At 36.0% G+C, this 24409-nt stretch overlaps 1 protein-coding gene across 2 annotated transcripts in view; it reads left to right on the forward strand.

Annotated features, from left to right (window-relative positions):
- HNMT (histamine N-methyltransferase) overlaps nt 1-19448 on the forward strand; it is a 193272-nt gene extending 173824 nt beyond the window's left edge. For both annotated transcript variants that reach the window (XM_081262418.1, XM_081262417.1), the window contains exons 4-7: nt 2451-2558; nt 3614-3744; nt 6146-6239; nt 14061-19448. In XM_081262418.1, the coding sequence (XP_081118544.1) occupies nt 2451-2558; nt 3614-3744; nt 6146-6239; nt 14061-14416 (689 nt within the window). In that variant the 3' untranslated portion in view covers nt 14417-19448. The remainder of the gene's footprint in view (nt 1-2450; nt 2559-3613; nt 3745-6145; nt 6240-14060) is intronic.
- Nucleotides 19449-24409: the final 4961 nt, after the last annotated feature.

Below are 24409 nucleotides of genomic sequence, written 5' to 3' on the forward strand. Positions count from 1 at the left end.
ACTTTTTGTGTACTTTTAGTATTCAGTATGTTCCTGTCTCTTAGCATGAAATAGAAGACCAAACGCTACAGATTTTAACAGATGTGCTTAAAATGTTAGATATATCAGTATCCTCTGAATGAAGTTGACAAAATTATGCTATGTGCATGTATGAATATATCACAATGAATTTCAATTTTATATTTAACTATAATGCACCTATTAAAAAGTAAATACATAAATATAAGGAAGACAATAAAGTAGAGGAAAAGAACAGGGGTAGGGAAGAGGGGAGGAAACGAGGATTGTGAATAAACTATGTTATATGCATTTATGAATATGTCAAAATGAACCCCACTATTATATATAAGTACAATGCACTAAATAATAAATATATTATTAAAAATATTCAAATCACTTTATCTGATTTAAATCATTTGTAGTTTGCAATCAGGAGCACATGAGAGGTTCTAAGTAAAGCATCTAGTACAATGTTTGGCAAAGAAGTGGCCAATAAATTGTAGCTATAATTGTTAGGTAAGGAATAAGAAATTTTATGTAGTAGTCCCAGCTTTGGAGAAAAATAAGTTTTTCATCCCCCACTTCAGCTTCTTTCTCACTCCCCTGCCTTCCTGTACATATGCACCATCTCTGGAACCCAAATCCATTGGCATTTCTTTGGACTACCACTATGACATTGACTATCCTGTTTTCCTAGCCTAGCATCTTCTGTTCCCGGTTTATCTTTCTCATTTACTTTATTCCAGATCTCCCAGTCTTATGATCTGTTTTTCTGCCTACAATGTCTAACCTTGAAAAGGTTCTGTTAATGTCATTTATGCCAAAACGTTAAAGTCTAACATAATTTTCATATGCTAATCTTGCCAAGAGGTATTTCCATTTTAATGAAGGTCAACATCATAACCTAATCGAATAAAAGTGCAAAACTTAATTTGGAGGCATTAGTAATAGGGAGAGAAGGAATGGTTTTAAAGACAGGGACTCAATGGCAACAATAAAAATAATTAATAGCTAACATTTATTCAGTGCCAACTCTATTTTGCACTGTATTCTGTCTGCATTAACACATTTAACCCTCACGGCTAATAAATTATGTGTTCTTATGTTTTATATTTTTCTGATGAGGAAAATGAAGCTAAGAGAGGTAAAGCAAATTGACAAGATCATATACACCCAGTACATGGAGAACACCTGTTGGAAATGCAAGTCCATCTGCCTTACCACCTTCTCCTATGCCATCACTTATAGACCGAGTTTCCATCAGGATGGGGATCCACCTGCTCTTGCATTTGCTATAGCCTAGTGCAGTTGCTGGCACAGGGTAAACCGTCAATTAGTAGTTGATGAATGAAATAATGGAAAAATATGCATTCTGTCCAAAATCTCCTCTCCACTTACCTCTTGGATTTCCTCTTGCTTAGAAGCCCGCCTCACCCAGTATTCTAAGTATTCATAGGTACTCTTCTACTTCCTGACTTTGTGCCTCTGTCATCCTGTCTGCTCTGCCTACAATCCTTCACTTCCCATAAGTCTCTGGGCCACCTCCATCACTTGGAGAGAGAGAGAGAGAGCTGGAGAGTGGTCTCTTTTCAAGAAGCTCTGCTTATTCTAACTTCTCTTATATCCTTTCCCTCATGATTTCCTCTCCTCATCCCACCCTAGCCCAATACAGCCAGGATTGTTGCCATATCTGTCTATTCCACTAGGCAATGATACTTTAGAAGGCAGATGTCTGACATATTTTGTATCCTTTATTTGTACCTAACATATGTTTTTATCTTTTTTTTTAAGAGAGAGTGAGAGAGGAGAGAGAGAGAGAGAGAATTTTTTTTTTTTAATATTTATTTTTTAGTTCTCGGCAGACACAACATCTTTGTTGGTATGTGGTGCTGAGGATGGAACCCGGGCCGCGCGCATGCCAGGCAAGTGCGCTACTGCTTGAGTCACATCCCCAGCCCTGTTTTTATCTTTTTTAATATTTTTTTTTCATTCTTCTAGCCTAGACAAGTTTATTCATTCTAAGCTATTTTTCTTTATCTTAATGTCTCAGATTATGGTCAGTTGATAAAATCTTAAAATTATATCTAATGGTGTTTTTTTTTCCAGATTTGGTAAAACAAAAATAGGGATTGTCATCTTCTGTAATCAATGACATCTTTGATTTAATAAAATGCAGTGATGGATATTAGATAAAGATTATATGTGTGAATGAATGAATGGCTGAATGACATTCATGTTCCCCCTCATTCATGTAACTCAAATTACATTATGAGTCCTACTGAAAACCTAGTGTTTCTGCCTTACAGGTATTGTGGCAGTGGAACAGTTTTGCATTATTCTTTCTGCTAGTCTTTTCTTGTAAAAGTAAGGCAGATAATAAATCAGCTCAAATTGTTCTTAATCACTTCTTTTTGTAATGGTGTAATCTGTTCTGTATATTTATCTTCTAGGTGAAATTGATCTTCAAATTCTCTCCAAAGTTCAGATTCAATATCCAGGAGTGCATATCAACAATGAAGTTGTTGAACCGAGTGCAGAACAAATCACCAAATACAAAGGTACCTGTAGCCTTTGGTGCTATATGCCAAATCTTATCCACAAAGGCTTATCATCTCATATTTTTTGCCTTGAATGATTAATAATACAGTGACTGTGGTATGCTCTTTGTAAGCTTCTTTGGAGAAGAACCTAATTAATTCTTAAAGGCATGACTGAATGCCTCAGCCTGTGAACAGTGAATAATTAGACTCTTATTGACTCTCCATCCATTCCCATGTTGTCATCAACTATTAGTTTTAATTTTTATTCTTAGGGTCAGAGTCATTCATTGATTCAGAATATTACAGAATTCCTGCCCTTAAATAGCTTATCTTTAATGGGTTTCAACAAGAATTGGCTTTTTTTTTTTTCTGAAAAGGGCCAAGTAGTAAATGTTTAAGACTCAGAAGGCCACCAGTCTCTGTCACAGCTAATTGACTTTGATGTTTTGGCACAAAGCTTGCCATAGACAGTATGTAAACTGAATATTAGTGTGTTTCAATAAAACTTCATTTATAAATGCCGACATTTGAATTTCATATTCACAAATTATGAAATATTGTCCTTCTTTTGATTTTTCTAGTCATTTAATAATAATAAAATAATTATTAACAATGTAATAGCATGAAACATGAATGACAGAGACAGTAAGTCAGGAAATAGAACAATATATGTTTTTAGTTTATAGTTCATGCAAAATAGGTGGTAGACCAGATATAGGCCTGGGCCTTGGTTTCCTGCTCCTGATTTACACAGTCATATTACCTGTTTCATATCAACTTTACATTAATAAAATTTACTAGTTGATTCCCCATTAATACTAAGATAATGTAACCTATATCTAACCAGGTTCTCATAATTATTTCTTATTGACTCTTCCTTTTACCTCTAATTTTATTTAATCCTGGGAAAAAATCAGAATGAGCCCCAAGGTTTCCCAGAGCTGCATAAAAAAGAAAAATGTGTTTTATATCTGTTATGTATATAACATTGATTGCATTAAAATTCTAAATGGAAATTGGTTCCACATTTGCAATTAAAATTGATGGTGTGCCACCTCTTCTCTGTATTTTAGAGCTTGTAGCCAAGACATCAAACCTCGAGAACATAAAGTTTGCTTGGCATAAGGAGACATCATCTGAATATCAAAATAGAATAATGGAGAAAAAAGAGCTTCAAAAGTGGGACTTTATTCATATGATTCAGGTAAGAAATATTTATTATAATAATACTATCAGAAGGGAGATTTTTCAGAAATATTCATCAAGCATGTGTAAAATTTTAATGTTTTTTTAAATGAAAATTTTGTGATTTCTCATTTTATAAGGGAGTATTATCTGTCCAAATACGAGTATTGATAAAATTATCCTTAACATCCCATAAGGCCAATTTTCTTTATTCCATAGTCATCACTATATCTATATATCTATATCTATCTATCTATCTATCTATCTATCTATCTATCTATCTATCTATCTATAGTTTTCTGCAGTGAGAAACCCACACAGATTCATATACAGTAGAACGAATACATAGTAGAGTGAATATATGTCCTGGCTAGTTTTCCAGTGACCCAAATGGTCTGGAATGTACATTTTTTCTAAATCCTTTTTTGCTTTAGCCTTTAATAAACAGCCTGTATACTGTGTATAAAGCAAAAGGGGCAAGTTTTATGATTCCTCAGGTCAATAAAGTCTTACTGATATCAGCCAGTCATTCAGCAGGACTTTATGTCTAGCACCAAGAGCCTAATGAGTGATAACTCTTGAATAGAGGACCAGATGAATAGTTGAATAGATGAATTTCCAGCCTTCAAGGATATTTCTGGATAGCATGAGCAATGTCTAGGCTTTGAGAGTTGGCTACTACCAGCAGATGTGCATATTTCAGATCTACCACTTGGTGAATAACAAAATACTTTTTCTGTTCTATAGACCACAACTATAGTTAGACCAAAGGTATAAACTCATGAAGAAACCAAAAGAAAAAACGACCCCAAGGTTGACATATTTAGGCAATCCTACACCTCTGTTCCCTTGGTTGATAAAAGCTTTTCTGCATGAGGGGGCACTTAATGTTGTTAAGCAAGCCTTGGGTGTTTGTCTATTATACTTGCTTTCCCCCCTGCTCACATAACTATTTCATAACTCCCTACTTTCCTTATTCTCCTGCAACCTCCCCCTACCATTCATCCCCAACTGATGACCTCACTTCTTATTGTGTGGAAACCATATAAATTATCAGATGAAAACTCATCTCTCACCCTCTTAACTTGCAAACACAGTTGCATTTGTAACCATCATCTCCTTCTGTCTTATTGCAGAAGCCTCCTCTTGTCAAAAGCCAGTTCTTCTATTAATGCTCTGATTCCCATTATTTTCCCTGTTCTAAAATACTGTGGCTTTAGGCATCAGCTTCTTTGTTCTCTTTCCCCCCAGACTTCTATGTTTGTCCTTTCTTCCTTACAGCATCTCTCTTTCCTTTATCTACTCGACATTTTCTGAGCTCTATCTCTTCACTGCTACTTTAGTGCTGGCACTCTCCCGATATTCACAGTCAGCCCACAGGTCTCCCTGTGTCTTAGATAACAATTCAGGATGTCTGCTATGGCCCTGTCTCTTTTTCATCCAGGTCATGTCATAGGTATTTAGCCATCTTGTGGATCAGCCATGTTGGTGCCTGTCTGCGCTCCCTGTGGTGGGCAATCTGGAGTGACCTGGCACTCAACACGGCTGCTGAGGCAGCATGGGCCACAGGCAGCTTCATTCTATTTCATTCATTCACGTGAGAGAGTCTACAGCTTAAGTTGTTTTCCCTTTGTGCAATGAATTCTGTTATGAACACACTATATGGAATATTGAATTCTTGTCTGAGAGAGAGGAAGGTGAGATATAAGAAGTGTCTGTGGGGTGGTTAGCCGCTTGGGCATGAAAATCATTAGGGAAATTTTCCCACTCCCAGTGAATAATATCCCACTCTGTATGTTGGCTAGAAAGTTCTGCCCTTACTAAAAGAGGGTGGGCTGACCCCTAACACTCTATGACCAAGCACGTAGCTTCCTGCTTTTTTCAGGTCAATGTCCTAGACATCAGAATTTGTCACATTTTTCTGTGATTTTCTTTCTTTTTTTTTTTTTTTAAAGCATCTGTGAGCACATGGAGAAGCTAGTACAAAGGACTTAATTTTAAAGCAACGTTCCATGAAATGGGGTCTGATTTTATGGTGCCAGCACCATTTTCTCCCAGAAGACTGCAGTTCACAAAATATAGAATAGGCAGAGGATCGATGTCCCCATGTGGAATGGAATCAAAGTGTCTCCAGCTATAAATGTCTTGTGTTATAGAAGCCAGAAGTAAAATTTAAACCTATTTGGCTTTAATTGAACAAATGCCATAGTTTTCCATTTTCCCAAATATTTTCTCATGCTGTTGTCCTATCTCTCCATATAACATCTTTAATCTTTAAATGTCTTAAGAGTTTATTGGATAAAAATTCACTGAACTTGAAAATCAAACCTTCTAGTCCAAGCAACAAAGACTCCAACACAGAGCAATGTCTCATTTCTCTCTTTTTTTTCTTTTTCCATTTCTCTTTCCCTCCTATTTAGATGCTGTATTATGTAGAAGATATTCCAGCTACTCTGAAATTCTTCCATAGTCTCTTAGCTAACAATGCTAAGATTCTCATTATTCTTGTATCAGGTAAGTTATTTTCGTTCAGCCTGAATTTTAAAATGGCAATAGTGCATGTATGTATGGATTCATGTGTTTGAGGAGATCTAGTATATTTTGTAATTGTTATAAAATTCTTGCCTTAGTTTCTGACTCCAATCAATTATTTTTTATACTATTAAGAAAGTCTTTTGCTACATTCTTAGTTTAGGGGGTGTAAAGGAATTAAATATCTATTTACTTCTTTTTCTTGGGTAAAAGTCTTTGTCTTCTTTTATGAATTCTTCATACAACAGAGGAAAGTCAAGTGATAGGAATTTTAAAAAATATTTTATTAGTTATGGATGGACTTTTATTTATTTGTTTACATGTGGTGCTGAGAATTGAACCCAGTGCCTCAACATGTGAGGCAAGCACTCTACCACTGAGCCACAACCCCAGCCCCAAGAAATAGGAATTTTTAAGTGAGCCTAAGAGTAGTGAATATTTATACTTACTTTGTGTCACTTGAGTATCCCTTTGCTTCTGGATATTGATTAATAACTAAAGGTTAAAATATTTAAGATGCTATCATATTTGATTAATTTCCATTTGTAAACCATTAGCAACACTGCTCATTGTAGCTTTTATCAAACACCTATAAAAAAAATGGCCCACATGGTCTGTTTTGGGATGATGTATTTGCCAGAGAAGCTTTTGATCCACCTCATGTGGTTTCCAGAGACACAGAGTGCCATGTAGAGAACATAAGTAAATGTTCTTAGAAAATGAAACGTCAACATTATTGAGGTCATTTATTCATTAGAGTAATCCTTCCATGCAGTCTTTGTGGATTGCCCACTTAGTGATAAATGTCTTGATTCAAAATGCACAAAGTCCCTATCATCCTCAGCCACATAGCCAACTCCATACTCAATCCTTATGTCATAAAATTAACTTGTTCTTAAATATAATGAATAGTTTTCAATTGCAAAACTAGTTGCTGCTTATAATCCAGGGCTTGAACTTTTATGAGAGTTTGGCAGTGAGACCTCCTGTACACAACCTGCTCCCCATGAGAACATTTTGATATACTTGGTTTTTTTTACCTCTAGTTAGTTAAAAGTATGAATTTATGTGGGAAAAGTCTGACTTTCCATTTAAAAGAGATTATGTAAACAGGATCCTTTCTACTAGTTTCTCTCTAAATTAGGACACTGGGCTAAAGTACTTTGCACTGCATTTAGGAACATAAAAGTAAAGTTAGTTCTTGACATTGTCAAAAGTCTGTTCTTGATGATCTGCATCAGTGGACCACAAGAATTCTTGCATACATAAATAGCAATTCATCCATAAATAATACGGTTTGATTTTAAAATATATTTCATAGCAATGACAAGTTCACTCTCATATTTATATTTGGTTTATTCTAAAATATTTTTAGGAATTAAATATTAGAGTATCAGAGTATATGAGTATATATTTATTAATTTAAAAAAGCCAGATTTAGAAAGTGTCATGAGTTTTCTATGCAACTGAGAACTGACCAAGTAACCTCATAGACACAGTGTTCTGCTGGCCATGTTATGAATGAGTTACTAGAAGCCATGGTTTATTGGCATCAAGAAATGTGAGAAACAGGGCTGGGGATGTAGCTCAGTGTTAAAGTGTTTGCCTAGCATGCACAAAGTCCTGAGTTCGATCCCTAGCACAAGAGAGAGAGAGAGAGAGAGAGAGAGAGAGAGAGAGAGAGAGAGAGAGAAATGAAGACACACATAAGAATGATACATGGAGCAAGAAAACTAAGGCACTTGCCACTTATGTAAACTTGGTCTCTGAGCCTTAGCTAATTCAAGGTCTGTTTCTGGATAATCATACCTACATTGTATCTATCCATATATGTGATTCATATGTGCTATATAAATATGTACTCAGGGATAAAAAAAATCAAGAGGGAGTAAAGACTCAAAAATAAGTTAGCACTTTTTGAAAACTATTCATTGAATGATTGGTTGGTTGGATGATTGTGGTGTTTGGGATTAAACCCAGGACCTCAGACATGCCTGAAAAGAATTTTGAGGAAAAAGTTAATCAAGGTAGTTTGGATGGTGGAAATAATTTTTTTTTTTTTTTTACTTTCTCAATATGCAGTTCACAGGTTCTTTTTATACTGCTTATAGTATAGGAGACAGCTGTCCTAAAGAGAAAAATATTGCAAACTGCCATCATTCCTAAACATAAGAATGTAATAAATAAGAGAAGTCAGACTATGACACTGGGACTGATTTCCTCTTTCCTTTCCCATGGTCACTTCTTAGAAGAGGGCTTAACTGCCATGGAAGAAATACCACATCCATATCTCCTTAAAAGAAGAACCACTGAAGAAAAGAGAAAATAGATTTAGATCTTTTATTTGAATTCTTCACTTCTCTCTCTCCTAATGCTAAAATGACTCATATTTTTGCTATTATCAGAAGTGTTAAATAAACTAAAGATGTTAAAATGAAAGAAATAAACATACTTCCAAGATAATTTTCTTTAAAGTTCAAGAAAACATCCCATCTGAAAAAGGAATATGTTGAATATATTAATCCACTGAGTTTAAGTGGAATGCCTCCAGGTTCCCTAATCCTATAGGTTCGTACTTAACTCTTATAATTACTAAGTAAATGACTGAAGCTTTCATCCTAAGTAATGTGCGTAGTCTGTCCTCCCTCCGCATCATTCCTATACTACTGAGGATTCCTGGGCTCAGGCTTACATGCTCCTGATGGTTGCCAGCCTCTGTTTTTCAAAATTTCTGCTCGTAGTTCACCACTTGATTCTTTCTCTCTAGACCTTGCATGAGCTGCACCCACCCTTTCTCATCTTGTTCCACCATATACAGGCATGGACATAGTCTTACCTCCTACATTCTCCAAAGCATTATTCTTTGAGACCTGAGGGTAGGCAGAACAGAGGACAGAATTCAGCATTAAGGTCTCACAGCCAGTTTCTTTCTGGTCTTTCTCTTGCCAACTCAGGGCCCACCTCCCTTGGACCTACTCTCATAACTTCTTTTGACCTCCCTATATTCTTTTAGCTCAATGCTATGATGCCAGCTCCTCACTTTCCTAGTCTAATCCTTTTGTTACATGGCATAGTTTAAGTCCCTTTTGCTTTACCTCTATCTCCAAGATAAACCCATGCACCCACCAACCTGCCTTACAACAACACATTTTCTGAGACAAGTTCTGTTGCCCTTTCATTGTCTGGAAGTAACTATAGTTTCCTTTTAAAAAATAGCAATATTTACTTGATTGGATCCAATATAAATATGGTTCATTGTTTTTAAAAATACATCAAACTTAGTTCCCAACATTGGAAACAAATTTAGCCACAAAAATTTTTCTAACCAGATATTGTTATATCAGTAAACATGTACTGAAATAATCCACATTGCTACTAGTCATTTCATGATAAAGCCTCAAATCCATCTCTGCTAGTCTACTGTATGAATAAAAGACATGTTTAAGAACTCTTCGAAGACTGAGGTGCTCCATCTGTGTCCCTCCTACTCCTCCTATAGGAAGAATTGCCCTAGCCTGTCTTGCCAACCGAATTAATTCTTCAAACTCCATTCTCTATCAACTTGTCAGATTAAAACATTTAATCTGGCTGGAAGTGTAGTGTAGAGTACATATTTAGCATGTGCAAAGCCCTGCATTTAATCCCTGGTACCAATAAATAAATAAAATAATTAAAAAGAAACAAATAGCTCATAAACTTGAATACTGGAATACCTAATCTGAAATGGTTCACACTGCACTCCATTTTTATCAAGATCTTGTGATCACCTTCTACATGGAATTTGCTTCAACAAACAACAACGATGTTTCAGGATGTATTTCATTTGTTTTAGCATAATATTTTCATCCATATCTGCTCTGTAATGAAGAAAGTGGAGTACTCATTGTAGGTAGACTCAGAACAGCTTAGAATTTATTTACTAAATTAATTTCCTAAGAGCACTCATCTAGCCAAGATCTCCTCTAGGTAGACCAATGACGTTTCTGGAGAATCATCTTGCTCTAAAGGATCATCTTAGGTAAGCCATGTAGCCTGAGTTCTTATATGCCCAGCAGTCAGATATTAACCTATTCCCAGTTGGATGAATTATTTAATTGAATCTACCAAATTACCATTATTTGAGCATTATATGGACACTTGCGATTGAAATTTATTAGATGTTAAGGTAATGAAATATGGAGTCATTTGATCATCTAGTTTGGTGAAGATGCAGTATGGGATCAGCAGTGTTCAAAACATACCTCAGTTCCATGTTTGCTGTATAGTATAGTTACTTGTGGATTTTGTTTGTTCAGTTTTTTGAGCTTGTACTCTCAGTCAGTTTTAGGCTTTGAAAGGTACCAAGATAACCATCATATTTCTTTTTTTTTTTTTAAGCGGAGAGAGAGAGAGAGAGAGAGAGAGAGAATTTTTTTTAATATTTATTTTTTAGTTTTCGGTGGACACAACTTCTTTATTTTATTTTTATGTGGTGCTGAGGATCGAACCCAGCACCCCGCGCATGCCAGGAGAGCACGCTACCGTTTGAGCCACATCCCCAGCACCAAACCATCATATTTCTTCTCTTCTTTTGAGTGGGTGGAGTACTGGGGATTGAACCCAGGGACACTTAACCACTGAGCAACATTTCCAGCTTTTTTTTTTAATTTCTTTTTGTATTTTATTTAAAGACGGGGTCTTACTGAGTCTTTTAGAACCTTGCTAAATTGCTGAGTTCCTCCTGCCTCAGATTCCCAAGCTACTGGGATTACAGGTATGAACACCACACCTGGCTTTCCTCTACCTTTGAAAGACTCCTAATCTAAAGAAGTATTCAGATCTGTAAATACTTTAAGCAATGTGCTATTACATATAGGGAGTTCAGGAGCGTTTCTTGAGAGCAGGGTCTTTGCCTCTTAATTTTTTGCCAGATCTTTATTAAACCTTTGCCTGCAGAAGATACTCAAAATGTGTTTGATCTGAACTGAACAGTTGTTTATTTCTACCTTGTGATATAAGAACTATAATTAGCTCTGAATGTCCATCCCTCCCAAAAAAGGACATTTCCTTTTAAACTGCCTATAGGTTATGTGGTGGCACATACCTGTAATCTCAGCAACTCAGGAGGCTGAGGTAAAAGGATCACAAATTCGAAGCCAGACTCAGCAACTTAGCAAGTCCATTAGCAACTTTGTGAGACCCTGTCTCAAAATAAAAAAATAAAAAGGACTGGGTATGCAGCATGGGGGCAAAAAGCTCCTGGGTTAAGTCACTGTTACCAAAAATTAAAATATAAATGACATAAAATAGACTATTTGCAGGTGAGTTTTAAAATAAACAGAAATAAAATGTTCAATCACACACATGCACAGAGCACACACACACACAGAGAGAGAGAGAGAGAGAGAGAGAGAGAGAGAGAGAGAGAGAAATGCCCAGATAAAAACAATAAAGGGTAAACATGTAAAACTAATTGGGAAAAGAAAGAAATTGAAATCAGAATTAAATGACTGCATTTATGGATCAGTTTATTAGAATACATGTTGCTTGAGGGGAAAGACATTTTTCTCTGTTCCTAAGCATTCGTTATACAACTAACCCAGCTCAGTAAATATGTACTTAGTGATAACTAGAATCGGTTCCTGATTATGAAGATGAAAGATTTGACTTGGGGGTAAAAAAATTGAAGAACTAAGAACTAAAGATTTGGATTTTGTTTTAAATGAGGAGTATCCCCAACTACAATGATGCTGGTGGAATGGTTCTGCAGATAATATAGTCAGGTCTCAGTTGAGAGAGCTGCCAAATTGAAGACAGCCTATCTAGTCAAGGGAGATGACATAGAAGGATTTCTCCAAGTTTTCTGTCTTCTCCTAAGGAAGCAGGCAAATCGTGGTGTGTTATTTTTAAGACACAGGGAAAAAATAATCTGGTTTATATCATGTTGAAAGCAAAAGTAACACCATATGTTGTGCCCACTGAGAGCCATTATGATAATGCATCAGTCAGAGAGTGTATAATTGCTAAGCTCAGAAGTGGCACTGAGTCACAGCACTGACACCAGCAAATTTTCTGCAATTGGTGTTTGATTCTTTTCTCTTCACCAGGTTTAATAATAATAATAATAATAATAATAATAATAATAATAATAACAACAACAACAGCAGGGCTTCTCTTTTGAGAAGACAGTCTACTATCTTTGGTATGAAATATTTAAAAATACATTTTCATAATCTTTTTAAAATTCAACTACAATTTAATTTTTTTTCTGCCTCATCCAGTCTTACCTTTTTAGAGCAAATCTTGCAAGTATCTCTCCATCTTCTGAAACATTAGTAGAATATCAAGTACCTAGAGTATTTATTATTTCCAATTTCCTGTTTTGGATAATCTCTTAGGTTGAATTAACTCTAGGAACATTAACTTAAACCACATGATATATCTCTTAGCTTCTATGCTGGGTTAAATTTTCAATTAATACAACAGATATTGCTAAACTGTCTTCTAAAGTTGGGGTGCAAAATTTGTAGCAAGCCTAGTTAATGGCAGTCCACGGCAGTGTCTTATAAATGGTGTATGGACATGAGGCTACCCTTTGGTTTGAGTAAATTATCGTTGATTTACTGTGCTCTTTCCTTCCACTTCATTTTTTAAAAAAACTCTTGAAGCCTCTCTTCTGATCTTCAGACTAACACAAACAACTACCTTCTTTATATCACCTCCTGAATATCCAGTAGGTATCTCAACTTTATAGTTCCCAAACCAGATGGCTGTTGATACATTTAAATCTGTTCTTTCCTCATTCTTCCAATTGCGAATTAATAGCAATTCTGCCTTTCCCCTTGTTTAGGCAAAAATCCCTGGAGTTTCCACTGATTCTTTTCATTTGTTCACACCCTAAATCCAAGTTGCTGCCAAATACCATTGGATTTAGGAGCATAAGATACAAAAAATGTCCAACCACTTCTCTTTAGTAGTTCACTGTTCTGCTTCTTCTCTTATATGCTTGGAGTCAATTCTCATCTGTATGGCCAGAGTGCCTTATTAAAATGAAAATTAGTCTTTTAATATTGTGTTTTCCAATATGGGAGCCACATTTGGCTATTGAAGTTGAAATTAAAATTGATTAAAATGAAATGAAACCTAAAATTCTATAATTCAGTTCCTCAGTAACAACTAATCACATTTTAAGTGCTGCATAACTACAGGTGGTAAGTGACTACCATAGTGGACAACACAGACATAGAACATTTCCATCAAACCATAAACTTCTAATTTGTTTCTACAGTGGTTTCCAATATGTCCTCATGTGATCTGGCACTTCATCTAGAACACCTGCCACTCATCTAACCTCATCTCTTTCTACTCTATCCCTTGGTTACTCAACTCCAATTGAGTGAATTCCTGTTTGGTTCTTAAATAGGTCAAGCATGTGTCTGCTTTACATCCTTTGCGGTTGCTTTTTTCTCTACCTGGAGTAATCTTCCCTCTGATGTCTACATGGCTTGCTATTAGGTCTTTGCTCAAATGTCACCTTATTAAAAAGGTTCTCTGTGACCACCCTAGATAAAATGACACTTCTTCAAATTCATTAGCCTCCTCATCCCTTATTCTGATTAGCTTTTCACTTAGCACTTATCCTCATCTGACATGTCTATTTATTTATTTAACCCTCTCCTTCATCTGTGTTCCTTAAATTGACTTCCACAAAGTATGAGAATTTTATTTTGTTCACTGCTCTTTCCAAACATCTAGTGTACTGGTTAGCAGGAGGTAAATGAAAGAAAGAATAAGTGAACATGTGAATTTTATTCTGTTACCCAGGGATCAGTGGCTGGGACAAGCTGTGGAAAAAGTATGGATCCCGCCTACCCCGAGATGACCTCTGCCAGTATGTCACATCTTCTCACCTTACTCAGATGCTGGACAACCTGGGGATCAAGTATGAGTGTTATGACCTTCTGTCCACCATGGACATTACTGACTGTTTTATTGATGGTAATGAAAATGGAGACCTGCTGTGGGATTTTTTGACAGAAACCTGCAACTTTAACACAACAGCACCACCAGATCTCAAAGCAGAAATTATGAAAGATCTCCAGGAGCCTGAATTTAGTGTTAAGAAAGAGGGGAAGGTCCTTTTTAATAATAGTTTGAGTTTCATTGTGGTCGAGGCGTAACTATCAATCATGGCAGCATATTCAAAAGTTATATTTTGAACAATTATTGATCATTCATTATTATACTAAAATTACCAGTGCATCTTAAGAGTATAGGTAAGAGCATTGCGTATCTGTAATCTCGAAAATTCCAAAACACTCTTGGACTTCAATGCAGAATCCTATGGAATACTCTGGTTTTATCTATCCATGAGAGGCCACATGCAGACTGACTAAGCATCACATAGCTGGGAACAGGAGACAACTGAGATTCACAGGCCTATTGATAATATGATTCTTTCCATTTATTTATTGTAATGGAATTTTCTAGCATATTAAGTAAATATATACTATGGATTTTTAAAATGCTAGTGAAATCAATACTAATTGATAATTTAATCCCCAAGAAAGCAGATTTTTCTCCTCCTGTGAAGAAGTATTTGTCTTTTGTACATTATATTGTCATTCTGATCTTACTTTTTATTGATTTTTTATTAAAAGTAGGCATTTTTACACATTTAATGAGTTTTGATCAATTGCAATTATCATCCTTTTGAAGATCAAATTGTCTAATTTTTTCCCGGTGGAAGCCCCTTCAAATTTGCCCCCATGTCCTTGTGTCATGAATATAGCTGCCATTCATAGCTTTATTATTATTACCTACTATGGTGTGATGCTCCACTTTCATCTTTACACATCCTAGAATAAGCCATTTGCTCTTCCCGAAAATATATTTCTTTTCATTGGAATGGTATTTCAGGTTTGCTAGGATTTCTGAATGCTAGGAATGTTGAATTAAGTTTGTAATGGGTTTAAGGCTCATTAGTTGTTCTAATTAAGAAATTAATACATATATAAATTTCAAAAAATAAATAAATAAAAGTAGGCATTTTTAGAACATTACAAAATTAGCTCCTTGTCATATGCTATCCTTTCTTCCCATTTTGTTTTCTCTTGTAATTTTATCTATGATTTAGTTATGTTTTGCTTGTCTTTTTGATGTGTTATAACTTTTGTATTTTATTCAGCCTGATTTAGGGTTTTCCTTTTTTTTTCTTTTCTATTTTCCGGCTGACACACTTTAAAATATTAACATATTTTATCATAATTTTATAGTTTCACTTTTTAAAAAATAAAACAGTAATATGCTTGAAATTTATATGTTAAAGATTAAGACTGCGAATAAGCTATTTCTCCTAAAATAATAGCCACGTAAACAAAATTTATGGAAAAACAAACAATAAAACTCTCAACTTGAAATGCACTGTGATAATTTAGATATGAGGTGTCTCCCAAAAGCTCATGTGTGAGAAAATTTAGAGGTTGAATGATTGGGTTATGAGAGTCTTAATCTAATCAGTGCATTAGTTCTCCATTTGAATGGATTAGCTGGGTGGTAACTGTAGGTAGGCAGGGTATGGCTGGAGGATTCAGAATACTGGAGTTGTGCTAGTGGGGTTTATGCTTTGTCCCTTGTGAGGAGAGCCCTCTCTCCTTTCTTGTTGCCATGTCCTGTGCTGCTTTCTTCCACCATACCCTCCTGCCCTGATGTTCTGCCTCACCTCAAGCCCAGAGCTATGGAGTCAGCCACCCATGGACTGAAACCTCTGAAACTGTGAGCCCCCCAATAAACTTTTCCTTCTCTACATTGTTCTTGTAAGGTCTCTGTGTCACAGCAGCAAAAAAGCTGACAAAAACCCATACCTTGTACCATTTACAAACTTTGTATAAAACCTTGAATTTATTTTGATATTTTTTAATCCTTTATATTGTTTTAATACCTCTTCTTAAGGCCAAAATCATCTTGGACAGTAGATTTCAGGGGATTTTAAAAAATTTATTTGATGGTCCCTATTTTATTTTTAATAATAAGCCCTTGTCATTCTTATAAAAGCAATGCATCTTTTTAGGTAAATAATTAAGTAAAAATAATGGATTAATAATATTTTAAAGTAAGTAAATACTTAATACTCCCTGCCAAAAGAGAATAAAAGTAAGGTATTCTTACAAAACTCATAGATTCTCATTCTGTCAGTGAAAAAACCTCTAGCTCAAGATGGTATTCAGTCTTTCCTGTTTGAGTATTTTCTCTCAGCACTGCAGTAGAGTCACTTTAAAAAGACTGGATACCCCTCCCTAATCCCCTAGTTCATTCCTAGGGAGTATGCAGGTACAGAGCCTATTTAAACTAACAAGTTACCAAGCTTTGTCGTTCATAATAAGTAAAACTGACTTGTATTGATCTCTTTTCTTGAACAACTTCATCAATGTTTTTTTGAATTATAAATTCCAACAAATAAAACGACAGTTATCTAGTCAGATTTCTGAATATGAACATTGAACCATTAATCATCTTGATATGTACTACTGACAAAGGAAATCGGGGAGGCACACGTGAGTGATGGATATGAGGCCAGGGTGACCTTGAAAAGCTTCACCAGAAGAATAGAAATCAAGACTCTATACAGCAAATGATGGAGTTCTGTACAATGCACATGTGCAAGAAGAAATAAAAACTAGAGCCAACAGAACCTATATGCTATTAAAAGTAGAAAGTAATAGAAGTGCAATATAGGTTAGCATTTATAAATATGACTATTTTTTCATCCCTATAAGGCCTTTCCTATGAAACACAGGATAAATTCTTACCTGCTTCAGTTTAATGGAGTGGGAATACACAGTCTTCTTTAATAGAAAAATGCCCACAAGAACATACTACTTAGTGACTGAAAGCTCTCCACGTTCAAGGGATGGAACTATTGGCTTCTTTCCGGCACTACATGATGTTACAAAGGTTTTGGGTCAGTCACATGTTGACTTTTTAAGTTTTTTTCTGTGATTCTGAAAGAAGCCTCATAAGCATGAACTTAGAATGTTTTATATACCATGTGTATCTCTGTGTTTGCTATGGTGCCTTCATATGGTAGGTCCTAAGACAAAGGTAGGTGTGGTAGCACATATCTGTAATCCTAGCAACTTGAGAGGCTGAGACAGGAGGCTTGCAAGTTCAAGGCCAGCCTCAGCAACTTAGCAAGGCCCTACCAACTTAGCGAAACCCTGACTTGAAAAAACAAAAAAAAAGTTTAAAAAAGGGCTGTGGGGTGCAGCTAGTGGTAAAGCACCTCTGGGTTCAAGCAGCAGTACCAAAAGGAAAAACAAAAGGAAAAGATGATGGATAAATTCTTCCCTTTTCAAGCATCTATCCTACACCTTATCTGTTGATATTATTATTGTAAGCATAGCTCAAAGAACTCAAGCAAGGGTCTGGGGTAAAGCTTAGTGGTAGAGCGCTTGCATGGTATGTTATGATGTCCCAGGTTCAATCTCCAAAACAGCAAAAGAAAAAAGAGGGAAAAAGAAACACACTCAACATGAATATGTGTTGCCCATGCATTGCTGTGTACTTTAACTCATTTTGGACTATTTCTCACACAATTTTTTAAATTTGTCATTAAACAGTATGGCTAATATCCAGAAAGAAAGTGTAATGTGGAACCAATCAGTATTTTAGGGTCTTCATATTTGCATGCTATAAAAATTGGTGACTTTCTTAATTGACAATTCTGCCATTCTGGGCCCCCAAATTAAGTAATATCCAGTGCACATCCATAAAAAGAGAGGCAAAATTGGAGAGTACTAGATCTTAGGTCTGTGAAACTGACAGAACCAAATGTATATTTAATGTATTTTAAATGTGTGTTTAATAAGCATAGTTTGTACATAATATCTTGTCATTTTAAAAACATATTTATATGTGTTTACCTCATGGGAATGTTTATTTCTAGGAAAATATTGACTTCCTATCAAGTGCTTGTGGACTGAATGGATAAAAATGGTCTTGTTAGATGAAGCTACAGAACCAGACGTCCTTGGGTTCAAATCCTGGTTGTGTTAATCACTCTCCAAATGACCCCAGGCAACCTATTTTCTCTGTTTTCACATTTCTTCATACACAAAATGAAGAGAATCATAGTACCTACCTCAGAGGATAGCTGTGAGGACTCCCAAGGTTAAGCTATATAGAAAATATTGACTATCAGTATTATTAGTTTCTCATAGAAATTTAATATAAAATGCAGAACAAATAAGAAACTAATATTAAGGAAAGTTGTAACAGAATGGGGAGTTGGTACATGGAAGAGTCAACCTGGTTTCCAACCTTGTGATTCTTAGTCAAAGGCATATGGCCTCTCTCTCTTTCTGCCAGAGCAAAGCTGGCACTCTCAGAACCATCAGGGCTGGGCCATTCAAGGTCTTCCTTAAGGGATCCGCCTCCCTTTAGCCCTAGTGTTCTATGTGCCTGTGCTCTGCCACATGAAGTGGCCCCATCTCATCCCTGTCTAATCAGACCAAGGAATGGGCAACTGGCCATGGATGACAACTCACAGGTCAGCCAGAAATTGATTAGAGTCTTCTCTTTTGAAAAATATGAAATGAATACATTAAATTCTCCTCTTAGAAATTTGGAATCACAAGTCAGGAACAGCTGCACATTCATTCACTCATTCACTAAATATACATTCTCCAATATTAGTTGAGTACCTCTTAGATGTGAGTCATTATGTTAAGCAAGAGATATAGTTGTTAAAAATAATAAAAAGTTTCTGACATCATTGACTTGATATATAATGGGTGAAAAAGATAAAAATAAATGTATGTCAGAAAGAGACAGGCAATGTTCATAAAATAAAAGTGAATAAAGGAAAAGGAATACTAGAGTGGATAGCACTAAGTGGAGTGGCTACGGGAGGTCTCATTAAAAAGAGACATCTGGGGGGGAATGGAAGGACAGCCAAATAAAGTAGACATTATTATTGCTGTGACTGCATGACCAATGTAATTCTGCAACCTGTACACTCAGAAAAATGAGAAATTATATCCCACCTGATTCAAATGTATATGTCAAGGTCATTGTACTGTCATGTGTAACTAATTAAAACAAATTTTAAAAAGGGACAACTGAAGAGTGATTTAAATGCAGCAGTAAGGGAACAAGTCCTGTGAAGTGTTGGGACAAAGTATCTGAAGAAGGAAGTACAAATGTGAAGGCCCTCATATGGGAATGAGCCTGATGTGTCTGAAAAGCACTAGTGACATTTGTAACTTCCTATAGTAGCTGAGCTCTAAAGTCATAAGACAGATTCAGCCCAGATTGGCCGCTGTGGGCCCATGCAGGAAGACCCAGTTAGGAAGCCACAGTTTGAACAAGAATGGACCAATCTTGTGTAAAGAATGAGAGATGCCAGGAGTATAAGATGGCATGACTTTTGAAGGGCAAATGAACGTTGGTTGTTTCAAGAATGCTCCTCACCATTCTACTTCCTATCTATGTCTCTCCTGAAAACAAACAACCTTTTCCTGGCAGGATCTATGTGGGTGTCTACCTTGTGCCCTTCAAATGCCCTAGTTAGAGCAAATATAAGATTTTATGAGATTTTTACTCAATGAATTAGGAAGATCAGTTGTTAATTATCCTACTTTTCAGGTGAGGAAATTTGAGATACAAGCTAAATAACAGCCTAGCTCTCAAAGCAGGTTGGTTAACAGGAAGTAAGCTAGACTCTAGGCTTTCTGACTCCCCATTGTGCATCAGGATATTGGGCAAATTAACTTTATGATCTTCTTTCATCTTAGAGGTAGAGTAAGACTTCATAGAAATAAATCACCTTTGCCTCTAAATGTCCATTTGTAAACTGAAAGGGTCTGGTTACAGAAGGGACAAAGCAGCAATTGGAGGATCAGAGTAGTATGAAGAAAACTCATCTCCTTGAATGGTGAAATAGCACTCTTTCTGAACACCACACTTTACTAATAAGTTTGTGTTAAGCCAGCAGCAAATACCTGGGTTCTCCCATCCATTCACTTTGACTTGTATTTGCCTGTATTTCTCTGACTCTATTTCTACCTGTTCCCAGGCATCACCAATTTCATGTTTAAATTATCTGTCACACATATTCTAGCTCCCCTATGATTCATACACTGTGTAATACACATCCATAGTACACGATCAACTAATGCAAGGTAGTTAAAGCTACGGATCATGTAATCCATTTCTCAGTGTGATATACACCATGAAAAGCCAACTGCAATAAAAGTGGGGGGGGTTTGATTTACGAGGCTCCTTGGACAACAAAAGTCACAATTTCCAAACGTGCCAAAAATTCATTAGAGCTCTGTGTCAGATTGCTGTAATCTCTGTGGCAATGGATTAATAAATATAGTGATGCGCTGTTCTGGAGGCTGAAATGACACATTGTGGATGTTCTGTATAAGCAGTGTCTTCCCACGATCATATTCTTCTCTTGAAGAATTATCTGTGTTTCCTGATTCGTCTTAATGATACTTGAAGGACTTTGCAAACAACCTGCCTAGGGTAGAAAATGTTGAAATAAATCACGGAGGCCATCAACTGCAGTCCAGGGTTGGTGAGTTCTCCAAAGACATTTGATACAGAAGACGCACAGATATGTCAGTACCTCTATTTATGTCCTACAGCTAACTAATTTCATGCTAATTTCATTTCTATACTGTGATTCCCTTTTCTCCACGTGTTGATGTATGGGTTTCATGAGTTAATTCTCTAGTTTTCAAAGCAGGCAGACTGGACATAAATCCCCGGGTTTTGTGGAAGAGGCAGTTGTTCCATGCTACTTATTATCGGCACAAGCACCTTGCAGCTGTAGCTTATTTATCAAGATATTGCTGTTTTTCTGCACATTTTCAAGAGACTTCATCTACCCTACAGTAGCTTTAATGGGAGGTGGCTTGCTATTTTTTTGTGATTGTTTATTATTATTATTATTTATTTATTTTTATTCTTCCAGAGAAGAATTTGGAGTTCTTTCTCATTGTTTAAAAGTTATCAGAAAATGAATTGGAGAAAGAAACTATCTAGGGCTTATTGCTCCATGAGAAGCCTTGCAGGATGGATTTGTTGGGGAATTGGCAGTTCATGAGTTTCCCATCTGTGTGTCCTAGGGATGGAGCAAATCCTGGCTCTTCTGCTTGGCTGCTTCCCTCTGTTTTCCTTGGCCTCTCCTGATTTCCAGCTTGAAAAAGAGTTAATCATGGAGTAAGATTCTTTGCTAAATAAAACAGACCATAGAGAATTTTAAGGATTCCCCATTAACAACAATTAATATTTATTGAGGCCTTCATAGATGTCAGGCACTGCTGTAAGTGTTTATATGCATTATATAATCTAATCCTTGTACAAGTTTATGAGTTATTTAGTATTTTTATTCCAATTTCACAAAGAAAGAAACTGAGATTTGCCTGATTCATGTTCCCTATGTTCTTAAATCTTGTGGAGCCAGAGTTCCAACCCACACAAGTTAACCCCAAAGATGTTCATAATCACTGGGTCTTGTGGCCTTTAATGTACTACTGTTGATTCTCTGTCCCTTTCTCTCTTCAATATTGATGGAGGAATTATCTCCTAGCGTCCAAATTTTCCTATGCACTGAGCTCAGCTGAGGTCTCTGATATGAAAATAGCACCTGTTTGACTTAATCAGCTTTGGCTCAACAATGCATTATATTCAAAGTTTAGCCCCTGTGTGACTGGACTTGCCTCTTGGGCAGGGGAGGACAATCTCAGTGAATTGATCTATTATTTTTGACCTTGCAAAAACATCCTCAATAACTGAGTATCCATAACAAGAGACTATTAAGATAATGATTAAAACCTGTGTATCTCCAACTGGCAAGATCTGTGAAACCCTGTAGCAGAGGCTGTTGTTACTCCTACTAGCCCCCCTGCCCAATTCTATGCTAATATTATGTCTAATTCTTTGCTAGGGACATGGCAGCCAGTAAGCATTTCTCATACTCCCTTAATGTTGCGTATATAACTATGTTCTAGGCAATAGGATGTGAGAAGTGGCAACACAATTTGTAAGATAGACTGATAGTGGAAGAAATACATTCTCCTATTCCATTTGCTCCTGGATAGCTGCAATGTGGATGTGGTAGGGAGCTATCTTAGACCATGCAGAAAAGGGCAGCGACATACTAGAAAATATGGATCAATGTGACAGAAGAAGTCAGTCCCCTGGACCTGCGGGAGAAGGTTTAGGGGAGGACTGCCTGTCCTCTGACTATTATGAGACATAGAAATGATGTTTTTACCTTGTACGTGCTATGTTAACTTGTTCGTAGTAACAGCAACTATATTCATATCCTAACTATCATAGCTAGGTTATTCTGACCCAAGTCTTCCCCAGCTTTCTCAGAATATTTTTTCTAATCTATAAAGGAGTATAAAAACATTTTGAAAATAATAAGAGCAAAAGTTTGAGAAATACAATACTGGTTGCATTGGTGCTAGGAAAATGTGTGACTATTTCAGATAGGGCCAAAATATCAAGATGAGAAGTATGCCCATGTGTCAGTCACCTGGATTCTAGATGTTTAATCTGCATGATGTCAGGTATCCACCCAAAAGATGACTTAGTTTGTTTCTACAAATAGAGAAACGAGCATTAACAGATTCTATAAATGGAACCCATGTGCTGCTTTTTAAATTTCAATAGGGTGAAGAATCACCTGGGAGGCTTTTGAGCTAAGCAAATGGCATGGTTCAATACCAAATCGAACCATGTGTGCTGTCCAAGATAGCTTTATGAAGAGATCAGGTGATTTTCTGGTTCACCAGAGCCTCCGAACCTATAAGATATTGAGGCTTATAAGGAATTTTGTAATAATAATGAAAAGGAATAAGTACATAAACATTAAATTATGAATTAACCTATGTAGACCAGTATTTCTTCAAATGCTACTAATACTCTATCACTACTATTAATATTAATGCTATTTATAATGAATTGGGTACTTATTATGTTTCAGGCACTATGCAAAAATCTTGATGTCTTATTTCACTTGAATTTAACTATTAAAAAGTCAGTCTCTGGGGGCTGGGGTTGTAGCTCAGTAGCAAAGCACTTGCCTAGCACATGTGAGGAACTGAGTTTGATCCTCAGCACCACATAAAAATAAATAAATAAAACGAAGGTATCGTGTCCACCTACAACTAAAAAAAAATTAAATAAAAAGTCAGTCTTTTTAAATTATTCTCATTTTTTAGATTCAGACTCTGAGGTATAATAAATTTAGGTAGATGAGCACACTGTATAAGATATGTAGTAAAGCTGTCATCTGGAAGTGTCTCTCTTCAAAGTCAAAATGTTTAATTCTTATATTCTAAGACCTCTCTGATTCTTAGAGCCATCATCATTCAGGAAAAAAACATTGTTTTCTGGTTGTGATGGTTCATACCTGCAATATCAGACTCGGAAGGCTAAAGCAGGAGGATCACAAATGTAAGGTCAGCCTTAGCAACTCAGCAAGATCTTGTCTCAAAATGAAAAATAAAAATAAAAAGGCTGAAGATGTAGCTCAGTGGTAAAGCACATCTGGATTCAATCCTCAGTACAACAAAATGATGAGAAAGAGGAGGAGAAGTAGGAAAGAAAAAAGAAAACTGTTTCAATGACTGTTCAAGTAATAAAAGTAACAAGTGCATGGGTGCTCCTTATGTTTGTACCTGCCATTTGAAGATACCATGTAGCACCTATGCAGGGAAAACATGAATTTGAAAATTTGAAGAGAAGGAAAAGCATAAAAATGTGTTTTTGTTTTGTTTTTTAGTTTAAAAATAAACTTCAAAAATTATCTTAGCTATTTCACACACAACTTTTATAGATGTAAAGTTACTTTCAGGTATGCAAGATTATGAATGCTCTAAAATTCTCATAATTTTTATTTAATGAAAACTTAACTCAAAAATCTTTAAGTGTTTAATTGTCATAGTTGAATTTTACTGTTTTTTTTTTCTTTTTGCCTGCATTTACTGTCAGGGTAAGCATTTTTCAATTTTGTCAATTTTCATACGTGTGTGTATGTATAGAGACTGTATGTGTGTGTGTGTGTGTGTGTGTGTGTGTGTGTCTGCTTCAGTATATCATACACACACATCATTTATATATGTACCTCCACATTTATACCATAGCCATGG

The sequence above is a fragment of the Spermophilus citellus genome (assembly GCF_964194105.1).
Source record: "Spermophilus citellus genome assembly, chromosome: 11".
NCBI classification, from domain to species: Eukaryota; Metazoa; Chordata; class Mammalia; order Rodentia; family Sciuridae; genus Spermophilus; species Spermophilus citellus.